Source organism: Podarcis cretensis (genome assembly GCF_951804945.1).
Source record: "Podarcis cretensis genome assembly, chromosome: 14".
NCBI lineage: Eukaryota > Metazoa > Chordata > Lepidosauria > Squamata > Lacertidae > Podarcis > Podarcis cretensis.
Genome location: NC_137183.1, coordinates 16,506,267 through 16,523,257, shown reverse-complemented (window position 1 = coordinate 16,523,257; position 16,991 = coordinate 16,506,267). Strand labels below are relative to the sequence as shown.

The 16,991-nt window shown below is 44.7% G+C and overlaps 1 protein-coding gene across 3 annotated transcripts in view; it reads left to right on the top strand.

Annotated features, from left to right (window-relative positions):
• FSD2 (fibronectin type III and SPRY domain containing 2) overlaps window positions 1-7,072 on the top strand; it is a 28,412-nt gene extending 21,340 nt beyond the window's left edge. For all 3 annotated transcript variants that reach the window (XM_079954268.1, XM_079954269.1, XM_079954270.1), the window contains 4 exons: window positions 250-383; window positions 1,042-1,174; window positions 4,794-4,970; window positions 6,212-7,072. In XM_079954268.1, the coding sequence (XP_079810394.1) occupies window positions 250-383; window positions 1,042-1,174; window positions 4,794-4,970; window positions 6,212-6,461 (694 nt within the window). In that variant the 3' untranslated portion in view covers window positions 6,462-7,072. The remainder of the gene's footprint in view (window positions 1-249; window positions 384-1,041; window positions 1,175-4,793; window positions 4,971-6,211) is intronic.
• The last annotated feature ends 9,919 nt before the right edge of the window (window positions 7,073-16,991 follow it).

Here is a 16,991-nt window from a genome sequence, read left to right as displayed (position 1 = left end):
TTTAGCTACTCAGACGTCTGTCTTCTCGCTCTTTGTGCTGATTGGAGCTTCTGGTTCCTAGCTTACCTCAGACTGCTGCCTTTGTCCCGCCCCCAAGATTTTGATTTTGATCCCAATATCAAAACAGATGTGGAGGGGGGTGAGGGATGACTCTTTCTGCCTCATTTCTCCACTCTTCCTCAGATGCCTTTTGTGCTCCCTTGACAACAGTGATCCGTTAGGCTTCCTTCTGTTTTTCTCTCTCTCCAGGTCCATTGTTGGCATTCCAAATTGTGAAGCGCTGATTCAGCTGGAGCCAGGACACAACTACTTGCTCTCTGTGAAAGCCGTCAACATGGGAGGTTTCAGTGAGCGGAGCGAGCCTGTCTCCATCCTAAGCACAGGTATAATAATAATAATAATAATAATAATAATAATAATAATAATTTATTATTTAAACCCTGCCCATCTGGCTGGGTTTCCCCAGCCACTCTGGGCGGCTTCCAACACAACATTAAAATACAATAACCAATTAAACATTTAAATCTTCCCTAAATAGGGCTGCCTTCAGATGTCTTCTAAAAGTTTGTTAGTTGTTTTTCTCTTTGATATCTGGTGGGAGGGTGTTCCACAGGGCGGGTGCCACTACCGAGTAGGCTCTCTGCCTGGTTCCCTGTAACTTGGCTTCTCACAGCAAGGGAACCGCCAGAAGGCCCTTGGCACTGGACCTCAGTGTCTGGGCTGGACGATGGAGGTGGATACGCTCCTTCAGGCATACAGGACCGAGGCCGTTTAGGGCTTTAAAGGTCAGCACCAACACTTTGAGTTGTGCTCGGAAACGTACTGGGTAGTAATTACAAGAACAATTCTTCACACCTGTATGGGAAGAATGGTTGCTTACCTAGACCTGGGAAGGGGTGAGTGGGTTGTGGCGTGGCACGGTAGGCCCCAATTCCAGGGGAGAAACACTGGGCATGTGCCAATGGGGCCATCATACAGGAGTTGTTTGCATTTGCAAGATTCTGCAGTCCCTGCTGGCTACAATCTTCCATCCTTTCACAGGAACTTCCTTTACTCTGAATGAGGAGACGGCCCACCCCTCGCTGTCTGTGCTAGAAGACGGATTGACAATTGCATGTTGCAAAACTGAGAGTCCCAAATGTGACTGGCCCTTCCGTGAAAACAGCTTTACAAGGTATGGAATCTATAGGCCTGTTTCATAGGCTTACAAGCATACAATTTTACAGTATTTCACCGTTTCTTCTTTGGCAGGGATCAGCACTGAAATATACTCGGAGTTCTGTAGTGATTTCATGCTCTTTATTGCAGCTTGTGAAACAGTGATTCAATTGCCCCCCAAACCTTTTATATACATTATTTACACAATGAGTCCCGTCTAATTGGCTGATTCTGTTTCCCTCCTGGAGCCTGATTGGTCTTTTCCTGCAGGTTAATCAGTTGTTGCATCCTACCAGCCTAATTGGCTGATTAACTTCCTCCTGGAGCCTGATTGGTCTTTTCCTGCAGGCCAATCAGTTGTTGGATTCTAGGATCCTACTTGCCTATTGTTCTAGGATCCAAGCTTAGTACATAACATGCACCTTTCAAAAATGCCTTCTCAAAGGGTTAATATAATAGTAAAGGATGGTTTTCAGACACACTTTCGGGGCAAGCCAGCCATGAAGTGTGCTCAAATTCCGCTGGAAAACCGGTTATGTCCCTGTTGAGATGGCAGTACTGTATTGAGTCTGTGGCTCATGTACTTCCGGCTTACACTCTTTATAAAGATTTGAGGAGTGAGCTTTTCACCCCTCTATTATTGTCCATGCCGGGCCGCTCAAACATTGCTACTGAGCCCTATTTTCTAGCAGATCAAGATAATCAGGTGACAGCAAAAACTGCAAAATCTTTAGCAGGGGCAATTAGAATAAGATCTATTTTTTGATTATTGGTGTAAACCTCCAAAATGTATTTTGTATAGTTAAGTTTTTACCTCTATCTTCAGTACATTTTATTTTATTGCTATGGCTAGTGGCTGATGCAAAGATTCTTCCGATCAGTGCTCAAGCGCAGTAAAAAAAGGAAAAAAAATCAACAGGGAATGTCTGCCTCCTCTCTCAGACATTGGGACTGGTGGGGTAGAGATCAGGGAGCGTGAATGAAAAGTAGGTGGAGTCAGAACACGTGAGAGGCGGAGCCAACGCATTCTGGTTTTTCTGACAGGACAGTTTACACTGCAGGGAAACTTGTATTCCCTCAGCCATTTTATCACATTTATGTTGTGAATGAATTTCCTCTCCCCTCTGGCGTTCCTCTGGGGTTCCATAAAAGATGGGGGAAACCTGTAATTTTAGCAGCGTTTGTGCATGCTGGTCTGATGTTGCCTGCGAGCCCCGTTTGCCCCTCATCTTGGCTTCCAGACAGCCCAAAATGCAAAAAGAAAAGGACGAGCGCCTCTGGATTCCATCACAAATCTGTGCTCTTAATCGCACAGCTGTGAGGGTTTTAAAGTCATCCTAATTACATGATGCGGTCCTTGTAGCAATCTCTTGCTTTTTTGCACATTAATAGATTCTACAGGAAGCAGACAAGTGTCTTCCCTCCCACTTAATTCCAAAAGTTGCTGTGATTGCCATGGCAACGCTAGCTTATACACAAACTGATATGCAGATATCACACACACCCCCTCCCAAAAGATTCCTCCTTACAACACACAGCTGACAATTCTGGGTGATGTTTACCAGAGAGTAAATGAATGAATTCCACTTAAAACGAGGAGAAAGAGGGGTAAGGCTAGACCTCTACCCTGTTTGGTTGCTGTCCCTATGGGAGAACCCCATTAAACACTGGGTGGTATTCAAGGTTAGTCCTACTCAGAGTAGACCCAGTGAAGTTAATAAGCATGTCTAACTTAGGTTCATTAATTTCAGAGGGTCTGTTCTGAGTATGGCCAAGGTCACATTCATACCATACATTTAAAGCACTATGGTACCACAGAGTTATAATTTTCAGAGTGGCTGAACAGTCAATTGCTCTTCACAGGGAGCTCTGAAAATTGCAGCTCTGTGAGGGGAAAACTGGGTCTCCAAACAACTCTCAGCACACTTAACAAACTACAGCTCCCATAATCCTTTGGGGGAAGCCATGACTGTTTGAAGCGGTATGATACTGTTTTAAATATATGCCGTGAATGTGGCCTTAAGCGGGACTTAGTTCTGGGTAAGCATGCCTAGAATTGCACTGTAAGATTTCTTGTTATGATAAAAATGGCAATGTATTAAGTTTTGTATATATAATTCTCTTAATTTCTTTTTACGTTATGCGGATAAATTATAATCTTTGTGACGGAATTTTGTGCACTGCTAATCAGGTGCCTTATTGATCTAAGTCCTGTATTTGCTACGACAGTAAACTGCAACAGATGGACGCCGCAATCGTATGCTTATATACTTGGGAGAGAGTCCCATTAAACGCAGCAGGACTAATCTTTATTATTATTATTATTATTATTATTATTATTATTAATTAATTTAATCATTTTTTCAATACAAGCAGCAAACACAAAAAACACATACAACAAAAACCACAACAACACTAATAACACAATTTAACAATTCAGATTTGAGTACCTATAACTACACCTTTTAAACAATATTTCCCCACCTCTCCTCCCCCTACTTCCCACCATTTTCCACTCTATCGCTTAAGTATTCCTTCCAGATTTCTTCATATTTAGCCATTCTTAATTTGCATTGGTATGCAATTCATTTGTATGTAACTAGTCTGTCCATACTCTCAATCCATGTGCTCAGTGGGATCTTTTTGCAGCTCTTCCAATTCATCAAAACAAGTTTTTTTTTGCTTCTAATATGGCACGGTACATCCATTAATTTTTTTTTACCCCTTGCAGCAGGATTAATCTTCCAACAAGAATGCACATGAATTGCACTTTTTGCCTTCACCACTAGGATATTGTAGTCCCGTGTCCTCAGATTGTTGCAAATAGGCTCCCCACCAAACGTCATCACTTGCATCATTCAATGCAGCATTGTCCAAACAGCACCATTTTGCATTCTCTGTTCCAGTTAAAATGCAGCACGACTTCCAGCCAAGGATTCCAAATTCCTGGGCTTGTGAGCGTCATTATACTATGGAACGGGCATGCCACCAGGCAAATGGGCGCTGAAGAACTTTAAGCCACTGATTTCCTAGCAAACAAAATTGGTCTATAAACATGGTAGTAGTCAGGGTCACGTTGAATCAGATCTATGCTCCCTCATAAATCCAGTGGTCTTGTGATAAGGTTCAACAGCTGTCAACAGGACACATGGTGTTCTCCTGGTGCCAGTAAAGACTCTGAGAGCTCATCCATTCACTTGGGGTGAGGTGGTGAGAGCGGTTGCCCTTTCCTCCCTTGAAAAGTACACGGAGTTGAAGGAGGAAGTTGGAACGGTGCCACTCTTTCCCACTTCCTCTTTCAGCTCTATGTGTTTTTCAGGCTCAGGTTAACCCACCTGTACCTGACTCTTACCCTGATCCCTTGGAAAAGCAAAGTGTGTGTACACGCCCGTCTTTCTTTCTTTCTTTCTTTCTTTCTTTCTTTCTTTCTTTCTTTCTTTCTTTCTTTCTCTCAAGGAGGGAACTGATCCAGGGAGGGAGGAGGGGTGTGGCCACAAATGGTGTGCTCACAACACACCTTCAAATAGCCAAATATACTCACTAAAGGTTGGGAACCCTGTCACAGATGTTGGCTACCTTCAGATATTCTCTATAGCAAGGGAATATACAGTATTTCCCACATTTCCTTTTGCCAGATCCATCGCTATCTTGGGAAACCCAATACCGTTCCAAGGCAAACATTACTGGGAGGTGGACGTCAATGAAAATATGGAGTACCGTGTTGGTGTGGCTTTTGAAAATGTTTCTCGAGACAGCTACTTGGGAACAAGCCATGCCTCCTGGTGTATGAGGCACACAGTCAACTCTTCCAGGTACAAACGCTTCCAGGCCATAGAGGTAAAAGGTAAAGGTAAAGGACCCCTGGACGGTTAAGTCCAGTCAAAGGCGACTATGGGGTTGCGGTGCTCATCTCACTTTCAGGCCGAGGGAGCTGGCGTTTGTCCACAGACAGCTCTCCAGGTCATGTGGCCAGCAGGACTAAACCACTTCTGGCTCAACGGGACACTGTGACAAGTGTCAGATCGCACGGAAACACCATTAACCTTCCCACCACAGTGGTACCTGTTTATCTACTTGCACTGGCGTGCTTTCGGACTGCTAGGTTGGCAGGAGCTGGGACAGAGTGACAGGAGCTCACTCCATTGTGGGGATTCAAACTGCCGACCTTCTGATTGGCAAGCCCAAGAGGCTCAGTGGTTTAGACCAAAGCAATCATAGCGTTGGAAGGAACCCCATGGATCATCTAGTCCAACCCCTTGCAGTGCAGGAATATGCACCCATACAGGGCTCAGACCCATGACCCTGGCACTTTCAGCACCGTGATCTTCTGGTGCAACTGCCCAGTTGTAAACGATCTTGCTTTCAATACCGTCTGCACCTGCAAAAGCTTAGAGCTGGATGCGCTGCTTAATTTCCAATATATGCATGTTCTCATGCCTTCCTGCTGAAACTCTTGTCACTTTTTATATCACAAAAGTTCTGGTTAATTTTTTTCCCTCCTGCACTTTTTTTTAAAAAAAGAACATTTATAAAGCACTTGCTCAAACAAACAGACAAACAAACCAGGCCGGGGGCCTTCTCGGTAGTGGCGCCTGCCCTGTGGAACGCTCTCCCATCAGATGTCAAGGAAATAAACAACTATCTGATTTTTAGAAGACATCTGAAGGCAGCCCTGTTTAAGGAAGTTTTTAATGTTTGATGTTTTATCGTGTTTTTAATACTCTGTTGGGAGCCGCCCAGAGCAGCTGGGGAAACCCAGCCAGATAGGCGGGATATAAATAAATAAATTATTATTATTATTATTATTATTATTATTATTATTATTTGCATTAACAGTGCATGGGTGCCGCTCCAGGTGGCAAAAATGAAATAACAGTGGAGAAGCATAGGAAAACAGCTAATAGAACTAGAATAATGTCCAGTAAAAATCTACCACTAATGCACTATTATCGCATCAATGACACTTTGCAGAACACAGCCCCTACTAAAAAAACAAAATTCAGTCTGCTCTAAGAGCTTCTAATGGCATGCATTTTCTTTCTCTCTTGCACAGACATACCTACGAGTTTCTGAACAATGGGATGACTCCAGACATTACGATTACTCTCCCTCCCCGGAGGATTGGACTTTTGCTTGATTACGACAAAGGGAGCCTGTCGTTTTTTAACACGGATATTATGCAACACCTGTACACCTTCCACAACCACTTTCAGGACTTTGTGTGTCCTTGTTTTGCTCTAGAGGAGCCCGGCACACTCCGGATTCTGAATGGCGTTGCGATGCCCACCTACGCGATTTCGTGATTTGGGGGCAGCTGTTTGGCATGCATGCAATACCTGACTTGCATAACTATTAAAACCTACAGCTTCACAGTGTCACAACCATACTCTCTCCCTTAAAACACCATCTGCTTTATTCTTTTTAAAAATACACACACATTTATATCCCATTTTTCTTTGAAAGCAAAGCAGTTTTCATAGAAAATTTTAAGCAAAGCTGCCACATCAGATTACACAGCTGCAAAACTCAAAATGACAGAAAATAATAACTTGAAATATATGTTAACTTTTACTTACATTATAAGCTTGTTATGCTATGTATCTTTGGGTCATGATGAGCTGTCAGTGGTCCTTATTGCTGCAGCTTCCACGGAACATCTGCAAAGAGCAATTACGATTCCATGTAAGCGTCATTTGGATAAAGCTTTCTTTTCTTTTCTTTCTTTCTTTCTTTCTTTCTTTCTTTCTTTCTTTCTTTCTTTCTTTCTGCTTAGCCATCTCTGCACCAGTTTTCTAAAGAAGCAGTTTGGGAGGCAAGTCAAAGTTTGTGATATTGCTTGTGAATATCGATAGTACGAGGTGGGAGGCACTGAGCCACCTGCAGTAAAAACTGAAGAAATAATATAAAACCCAGATGCTTCTGTGTGTACTCTTTAAAGATGCTCCCTCCAGTTGCATTCTGCAGGGGTGAGAAATCTGTGGCTCGCCAGAGGCTGTTGGACTCCAACTCCCATAAGCGCCAGGCAGCATAGCAACTGGCCAGAGATGATGGGATTTGGAATACTGGCAACACCTGGAGGGCCACAGGTTGCCCAGCCTAGCATTATAGAGCGTGTTCTTTAAGCACCCCAAAGCTCCTCTAAGAAGTATTTCTCCAAATACTCAATCCTTCCTTTGTTTGAATTTTGCTAGCCTTGCCCCACCAGCCTTGATGTGTGCCATGCTTTACAGAAGGCAAAGTTTATAAATTGCAGCAGAGACTCTTTCTGTGTTTGCTTGCCGGTGGATATTGATGGCTGGTGGGGATTTCCAGAAGTAGGTGAAGAAGCTTATTCAATGGCTATTGATGGATGAATGATTCTTCATTGATCACAGGTGAGTGGTTAGGACACACCCCATAAGTAAAAGGATAAAAGGTAAGGAAAAGGACCCCTGGACTATGGGGTTGTGGCTCTCATCTCACTTTCAGGCCGAGGGAGCCGGTGTTTGTCCACTGGGGTGAGCTCCCGTTGCTCGGTCCCAGCTCCTGCCAACCTAGCAGTTCGAAAGCACGCCAGTGCAAGTAGATAAATAGGTACCACTGTGGCAGCAAGGTAAATGGTGTTTCCTTGTGCTCTGGTTTCCATCACGGTGTCCCGTTCCACCAGAAGTAGTTTAGTCATGCATGAAGTAGTTTAGTCATACATGACCCGGAAAGCTATTTGTGGACAAACACCGGCTCCCTTGGCCTGAAAGCGAGATGAGCGCTGCAACCCCATAGTCGCCTTTGGCTGGACTTAACCATCCAGGGGTCCTTTTTTTTTTACCCATGATACCTAAGAAAAAGGCTTCAGGTCTTTTGACTTGAGTCTTGTACTTTGGTGCAATCTGAATTTTGCCAAGCTTACTCAAGCCAACCGAACGAACAATGACATTTCATTGCCTCAGAGTTATCCAATATTTTGCAGGATTTGTTATTTAGCTTGTTTTCCAGCTTTTATTTGTAGTTTAAAGTGCCAAGGCTAAAATTCACCACTAGAGGGTAGTAGCGGAAGTGACATGAAAAGATTGCATCTTGTTGCTGTTGAACAAATTCAACACTAATAAAGCTGGCAGGCCTCAAAGAATGACCAAACTGTTGTGTAATTCTTCCCTTCTCCCCCAGATATGCTAGCTGCAGTCTAAAGCACTTGGAAGACTCCAGGTTGATGAAGCTTGTTCTAAGATTGATTTAAGGCCAAACTTGATGTTCACTAGGTACATAGTTTAATTGATTTATGGTCCTCCAGATGTTGCTTTATTTAGGCATGGGGAAAGAATCTATTAATTTTACGATTCAAGCTGAACCTACATAATTTGCACTTGGCAAAACAATTTGTGAACAGATGTACATCAAACTCCACACACCTCCGAATTTTGCAATGCAGGTCTCCAACCAAGTGTCATGAACAAAATTCCATATAAAGTGCGCATAAAAACCCATCTAGTCGTGAAAATAATGTACAGAAAAGCATCGTGTTAGGGAATGTTGCTTTGCAAAAATGAGCATATTATGCAGAAATATGTGCATTGGAGGAAAATCAGATGAACCTTCATGCTGTCTTAAAAATAATAATAAACTGATGTGGCCATGTGGAGAACTGAATTTAAGATTGGAAATGGGGAGAAATTGAAATTGATGGATGCTCCCCTTCCTAGCTGTACTACAGCACCCATTATCCCTGACTGTCAGGGAACTGCCATCGGCAAGAGGGGAAAGGCTGGGTGGATTACAGAGAGCCCCCAAAGATCGTGGGAAGCAGCACCTCCTCAGCGGAGGAAGGTAGCCACGCCTCCAGTGGAGAGGAGATGCATGGCTCGGAGGAGGTGAGGCGGTGCCAGGAGGAGAGAGGTCCTCCGTTACCCACGCCTTCCTTGCGCAGTAGGCTTCCACGCAGAGAGGGGAGGCGCAGACTGGGCATCAAGAAACGACTCTGCTGGGGAAGGTTTAAGGACCGCCCACTCTCAGATTGTGCCAGTGAATGAGCAAGACACGGAATAGAGGCGCTCTGCATTCCAAAGGTTTTATCACGAATAAGAAAGCCTTAGAAACACGCTTTGGAGGCATATTGCCTGATTGCTCTCGAGCAACCAACAAACCAATACTTCTAACACTGACCATTGGCTATGCTGGCGGGAGCTGATGGAGTTGGAGTCCCATGGCATCTGGAGGCCCAGGAGTCCCTCAGCATTATTTATTTCATATGTCATAAGAAAGAAAGAAAGAAAGAAAGAAAGAAAGAAAGAAAGAAAGAAAGAAAGAAAGAAAGAAAGAACCCAGAGCGGCTTACACAACAGAACATTAAAATGCAGGAAAAACAGCAAATTAACTGAAACGCACCAATATAATAGTTTGAAGGAGTAAAAAAGTTGAAGCGGTCAAATTAATCATCAGAAACTGATTTTACAATGACTCGGGGCAGGGGTTTCAATGCAGCTGCCCTCGTTCCTGTTGAGATACAATTGTCAACCACAATCTTCACTTTCCAGAGACAACTGGAGACCGTTTTGTTCAACGAGATCTTCCAGGTCTCTTCCTGAGGTGTTTGTTCTGTATTATTTTTAAACCCATCTTGGACTGATATTTTTGGTACCATTTGTAAACCTGTCTCTAGTTGTTTTTATGTATATTGCCCTGAGGCTGATGTGGAAGGTGGTTCGTCAATTAAGAAAACAACAGGGTCCTCCTAAATTAAATGGTAGAGGAACAGGGTCGTTCAGAGGTTATAGGCCAAGTGATGCCCTCAATATGGTGGACTACCATTAGCTCCAGCCAGCATGGCTGAAAGGGATGATGGGAGCTGTAGTCCAACAACATCAGGACGGCACCATGTTAGTACCCCTGTTCTAGGAGAGTTGGATCCTACTTAATTTGCCAAAAGGATCCTATTTTGGAAGGTCAGAACTGGGGCTTTAATCCTTTGTCCTCTACTGTTGTCCTAATCCAGATATTTTTGGGAGGCATATGTGCATTGCAATTAATAATAATAATAATAATAATAATAATAATAATAATAGTTTCCATTGGTTCAAATGGGAACTTTTATTGCAATAGTAGGATGTAGGAACCTTGAACTGGACTGAGATCCTCATTATTGTTATTATTGAGGGGGAGGGAGACGTCACTGCCTAGGCATATTTTTCCTTCTTCTGCATTTTTTTTTCTACTTCTACTGCAAAACCTGGGGTTCTCCATCAGATTTCATGGACTGAACTTCAAGTGAAGAGATGGCTGAACTTTTGCACCTTGATCCTGCCACAACTTGAACTTTGTTCTTGGAAAACACTCCATCCCTTCCATGCAGGAAAAGGTGGCAGCTCTCCCGTATCCATACACGGAAGTGTCCACCGCTTAAGAGAAACACCTTGGTGCTAGCCAATTCCACTAAGCCTCAAGCAATCCTTTGAGTATTCTCAGAAACAACCCTTCGGATGGGAAAAAGCTCTTGCAAGAAGCAGAGCTTAAATGCCTTCTTAGCTCATCTGTGACTTACAATCAACAGCACATGTTGTGCCCGCTCTTAGAGCACAGCCGACACCTACCAGATTTGACACTTATAACCTGTTGTCTGGGTTGGGAGTCATTTATTTAGCCTTAAACCTGAACCTTAAAGCTGGGCAGTGTATGAATGTAATTTGTTGTTGTTTAGTCATTTAGTCATGTCCGACTCTTTGTGACCCCATGGACCAGAGCACACCAGGCACTCCTGTCTTCCACTGCCTCCCGCAGTTTGGTCAAACTCATGCTGGTGGCTTTCAAGAACACTGTCCAACCATCTCGTCCTCTGTCGTCCCCTTCTCCTTGTGCCCTCCATCTTTCCCAACATCAGGGTCTTTTCCAGGGAGTCTTCTCTTCTAATGAGGTGGCCAAAGTATTGGAGCCTCAGCTGCATGATCTGTCCTTCCAGTGAGCACTCAGGGCTGATTTCCTTAAGAATGGATAGGTTTGATCTTCTTGCAGTCCATGGGACTCTCAAGAGTCTCCTCCATCACCATAATTCAAAAGCATCAATTCTTCAATTATGAATGTAATAAAAGTCAATAAATAAATAAAATAAGGCTAAATGATATGCAAGTAGTCAGATACATGTTTGAAATGTGTGTCGGTCATTGCAAGGCCAAGCCAAGCAAGTTAAAAAAAAAAAAGGAATACTCAGGCTCTTCTAGTCCAGCATTCTGTTCTCATAGTGGCCAACCTTATAGTGGCAAGCCATGGGCATCTGATTGGGCACCTGAGTGCAACAGAGCTCTTCCTGCTTGCAGTTCCCAGCAAATGGTATTCAAAGGTGCACTGCCTTCAATGCCACCCATTCAATTCTCCCTCCAGACAAGCAAGAGGAACTATCAGAGCTCAAGGTCACATACCAGCCAGGCAAAGGGTGGTGCTGTGCTCTAAACCACTGAGCCTCTTGGGCTTGCCGATCAGAAGGTCAGCGGTTCGAATCCCCGCAACGGGTTGAGCTCCCATTGCTCTGTCCCAGCCTCTGCCAACCTAGCAGTTTGAAAGCACACCAGTGCAAGTAGAGGAATAGGTATCACCAGTGCTTTTTTTCCTAAAAAAAAATGTTTAGGGGTACAGTGGTACCTCAGGTTACAGATGCTTCAGCTTACAGACGCTTCAGGTTACAGACTCCGCTAACCCAGAAATAGTACCTCGGGTTAAGAACTGTGCTTCAGGATGAGAACAAAAATCGCGTGGCGGCAGTAAGAGGCCCCATTAGCTAAAGTGGTGCCTCAGGTTAAGAACAGTTTCAGGTTAGGAATGGACCTCCAGAACAAATTAAGCTCTTAACCTGAGGTACCACTGTACTCTCATTTTCCTACTCATATTAAAATAACGCCCCTCAATGAGACCAAACTTACATTCACAGGATGTTTAGGGGTATGCGTACCCCTGCGTCCCCCCAAAAGGCAAACAGCGTTTCCATGCACTCTGGTTTCGATCACTGTGTCCCGTTGCACCAGAAGCAATTTAGTCTTGCTGGTCACATGACCTAGAAAGCTGTCTGTGGTCAAACGTCGGTTCCCTCGTCCTGAAAGCAAGATAAGTGGTGCAACCCCATAGTCGCCTTTGACTGGATTTAACCCTCCAGGGGTCCTTTACCTTTACCAGCCAGGCAAACACACTTGGGGTTCATAGGAAGGCCAGTGAGGAGTGTGGCCTGGAAAGTGTTCCAAGGGCCAGGTAGTAAGGCTCTGAGGGCCACATTTGGGCTTTGGGCCTGAGGTTTTTCCACCTGTGAGTTAAGCCATTGCAGTTTTTAATAAATCAAGAGTAGGTTTTTGGACTTTATTGAAAAGTTCACTCACATACCCGACAATATTTCTCCAATGAAAATAGGGATGTCCTAAAGAAAAGCAGGAGGAACGCAGGTGGCACTGTGGGTTAAACCATAGAGCCTAGGACTTGCCGATCAGAAGGTCGGCGGTTCGAATCCCTGCGACAGGGTGAGCTCCCGTTGCTCAGTCCCTGCTCCTGCTGACCTAGCAGTTCGAAAGCACGTCAAAGTGCAAGTAGATAAATAAGTACCGCTCCAGCGGGAAGGTAAACGGCGTTTCCGTGCACTGCTCTAGTTCGCCAGAAGTGGCTTAGTCATGCTAGTCACATGACCTGGAAGCTCCCTTGGCCAATAAAGCGAGCTGAGCGCTGCAACCCCAGAGTCGGCCATGATGGGACCTAATGGTCAGGGGTCCCTTTACCTTTAAAGCAGGGCATTCTGGGATCAGTTCAGAAACTGGAATGGCTTCTTTAAATCCAGGACTGTGTCTGGAAAACAAGGACACTTGGAGGGTCTGTGCTCAAGTTTCCTCACTTCCTATCTCCAAATTGAAATGTGACAGGGCATCTCTGTTTATGACGCTGCACTGATACTAGCCTGTCACCTCGTAAGTGCAGGGAATGCCATTTCAAGGGGTGTTTCCTCCCCTTCTGGGCATATTAATCAGATATTACTTACAAATGTCATGTAATAACCTGGCTAAGTGAACATCTGACACAGAACTGATAGCTTTATTATCACATGAATGCACGCCTCTTGTTAATGTGTGGCTCTGAAGGTTTTATGCCTGTCGTTTTGAAGCGACCCTTTTGTCTCGCTGGCTTTGTGAATCAGTCCTTGGGGTAATCAAAATACAAGCGTTAATTCAGTTTTGACATTTGCAAGCTCAGAACATCAGGAGGTAAATGCCAAGCACTGTATGTCTCTCTTCAGAGACCAACAGCAGGTGGAGAACCAGACCCATTGGACAAGCTTGCCCTCCACTAACTTGAGAAAATTAAAGCACAGCTTTGATCCAGAGCTTATCTGCCTGTATAAAAGAAAAGAAGTGTGAAACAACATTTTGCCCAGTGTGCCCAGTGATCTTAAATCAGACTTGGGGATCCCTTTGGGATGGAAAGGCAGAATATAAATTTAATAAATAAGACAATAAAATAAGGTTCCACACCATACCCGTCAACCGTCCCTTATTTGGCAGGAAAGTCCCTTATCCCAGCACCGTGTCCCGCTGCTGTCCCTTATTGATGATGTCCCTTAAATTTCCCGGGTTTCAAGGAAGCAGCTCTTCTCCCTCCCTGCCTGCCGGCCAGGGAGGAGGGAGGCTCCAACTGTGTTGCTTGGCTGTGTTGCTCACCCAATAAGGAGTCTAAGAATGACTGGGGGGTGGAGCTTGCATGCCTTGTGCCGATCAAGTCAGCCGCGTTGCCTGGGGACTGGACTTTGCTCAGCGCTTCCCAGTGGAGAGGTGACGGTGGTTTTCCTTGCTGCATCCCCTTTGCCAGGTTGCTGCGCTGTGGGAACCACCACTTGAGGCTTCATTTGGCTGCTGGCTGGGCTTTCTGCCTTTGGCTCGGGGGGGCTCAGAAGTTGAACATACCTGTGCTTGGAAAATCCCTTATTTTGGCTGCTGGTCCCTTATTTTCAAAACTGTAAGTTGACAGCTATGTTGCGCGCGCGCACACACACACACACACACACACACACTGTATCTCTCAAGCACTGGGCTCACCACCAAGAATCCTGGGAACTGCAGTTTACAAAGCTACAGTTCCCATGATTCTTTGGGATCACTTTTTCTAAATTTGCCCTTCTTTGAAGTTTGCAATGCTCCAGCCAAGTTATGTGTACAAAAATGCATATAAAGTTACAAAGATGAGTAAAAAATAAGTCTCAAAAATGCATTATGTTCGGGGGGTTCGTGTGTGTAAAAAATGTGCACATCAGTCAAAACTGCATATAAAAATTATCTGTGAAGAGGGATTGATAGTTAAGCCACTCTGGGAATTGCAGTTTGGTAAAAGGAACGGGGGGGGGGGGGTTCCTATTAACAACTATCAGCACCCATAACAAGCTACAGTTCCCAGGGTTTTTGGAGGAAGCTATCAACATGTAAATGTATAGGGCAAATGGGGCCAGTGTGCTTGTGTTGCAAGTGCTTAATGCACAGTGCTTGACCTTTCTGCTGTCTAAGCGGTACTGCAAAGTCTCATGAATACACTCCACACTGTCAATGTTTACTGAGTCGGTATTAAATATGTCACAGATGTTTAATTAGCTTAGGCTTGGACTCAGATGTGGTTCAAAGTATATATTTTTTTATCAAACAGTTTAGTTTGGACTGTATTCCTCTTTGCTCTCCTGTTTTCTCCCACCCACCCAAGATGATGAATCAGCTGGGATTATTTCATATTTGCTTGGAGATGCTCTCCAGTACAGTCCACAACTTGCGGCCTCCAATTCCCTGGGCTTTCCAAGTCCTTTTTTTCCGCTCATGCAAAAGTTCTTGTAAAAGTTCGACTCTGTGGTGTGGAAGGAATGTGCTTTTATTTCACAGGCAGCGAGATAGGAACTCACATGCAAACACTGTGAGCCTTTAGGAACATAAAAAGAGCATTCCTGGATCAGGCCAGTGACCCATCTAGCCTAGGATCCTGTTCACACAATGGCCAACCAGATGCCTACAGGAAGCCTGAAAGTTTAAACATGGGAACACAAGAAGCTGACTTATACCAAGTTGGACCAATTGCGCATCATCTGGGGCCTTACTTCCTGTGCCTCCTTCACTAGATGTCTGGATGGTGGCAACATGAAAATAGGCCTTTTCCGCAGTAGCTCTCCATTTGTGGAATGGCATCTGCAGAGAGAGGAGAGTGCAAAATATGGTCTGAAGCTCAACATAAAAAAAAAATGAAGATCATGGCCACTGGTCCCATCACCTCCTGGCAAATAGAAGGGGAAGAAATGGAGGCAGTGAGAGACTTTACTTTCTTGGGCTCCATGATCACTGCAGATGGTGACAGCAGTCATGAAATTAAAAGACGCCTGCTTCTTGGGAGAAAAGCAATGACAAACCTAGTCAGCATCTTAAAAAGCAGAGACATCCGTATAGTTAAAGCTATGGTTTTCCCAGTAGTGATGTATGGAAGTGAGAGCTGGACCATCAAGAAGGCTGATCGCCGAAGAATTGATGCTTTTGAATTATGGTGATGGAGGAGACTCTTGAGAGTCCCATGGACTGCAAGAAGATCAAACCTGTCCATTGTGAAGGAAATCAGCCCTGAGTGCTCACTGGAAGTACAGATCCTGAAGCTGAGGCTCCAATATTTTGGCCACCTCATGAGAAGAGAAGACACCCTGGAAAAGACCCTGATGTTGGGAAAGATGGAGGTCACAAGGAGAAGGGGACAACAGATGACGAGATGAGGTGGTTGGACAGTGTTCTCAAAGCTACCAGCATGAGTTTGGCCAAACTGCGGGAGGCAGTGGAAGACAGGAGTGCCTGGTGTGCTCTGGTCCATGGGGTCACGAGGAGTCGGACACGACTAAGCGACTAAACAACAACAATCCACAGAGAGGTTTGGCTGGCACCTTCATTATACAACTTTAGACATCAGGAGAGAATGTTCTTCTTCAACCAAGCCTTTGGCTGATTGACATCTGATGCCCTTTTAAATGTGTTGTGGGAGGCGAGTTCATTGGTTTGCTATTGTTCTTATTTTGTAGTTTTTATATTGCATTTTTATATTGTGAACTGCCTTGAGATCTATGGATGGAGGGCAGTATACAAATTTAAATCACTATCATCTGTTTAGGCTCAGTGTTGCCCGCACTAACTGACAGTAGCTCTCCAAGATATCCATCTCTGCGACCACAATGTCAGGGTGAATTCTCCTTGTACGTATAGTGCTTCCTACTTAACACACTTTTACAAGGAGTGTCTGCATTTCTCATCTGAATCAACTCTGCATTCATTATAAGCATAAGTTAAAGTTGCTCATTATATTTCCCCAGGCTACCTAAGCACTGTTTCCATCCCAGCTGGTTAAGAACTGGCTTCTGAGTTTGCGTTTCCCCTCCTTCCTCCCTGTCTGATCCTAAACTTCCACTGCCTCGCAGGACATCTTCGGGTGGCGCTGTGGTCTAAACCACTGAGCCTCTTGGGCTTGCCGATCGGAAGGTCGGTGGTTCGAATCCCCACAACTGGGTGAGCTCCCATTGCTCTGTCCCAGCTCCTGCCAACCTAGCAGTTCAAAAGCATGCCAGTGCAAGTAGATAAATAGGTACCACTGTGGTGGGAAGGCAAATGGCGTTTCCGTGCGCTCTGGCTTCTGTCACAGTGTTCTGTTGCGTCAGAAGCAGTTTAGTCCTGCTAGCCACATGACCCGGAAAGCTGTCTGTGGACTAACGCCGGCTCCCTCGGCCTGAAAGCGAGATGAGCGTCGCAACCATAATAAAGCAACCATAATAAAGCAACCATCCAGGGGTCCTTTACCTTACCTTCAGGAGAAGAAAAACCTAAGGAGCAAGACTCAAATAA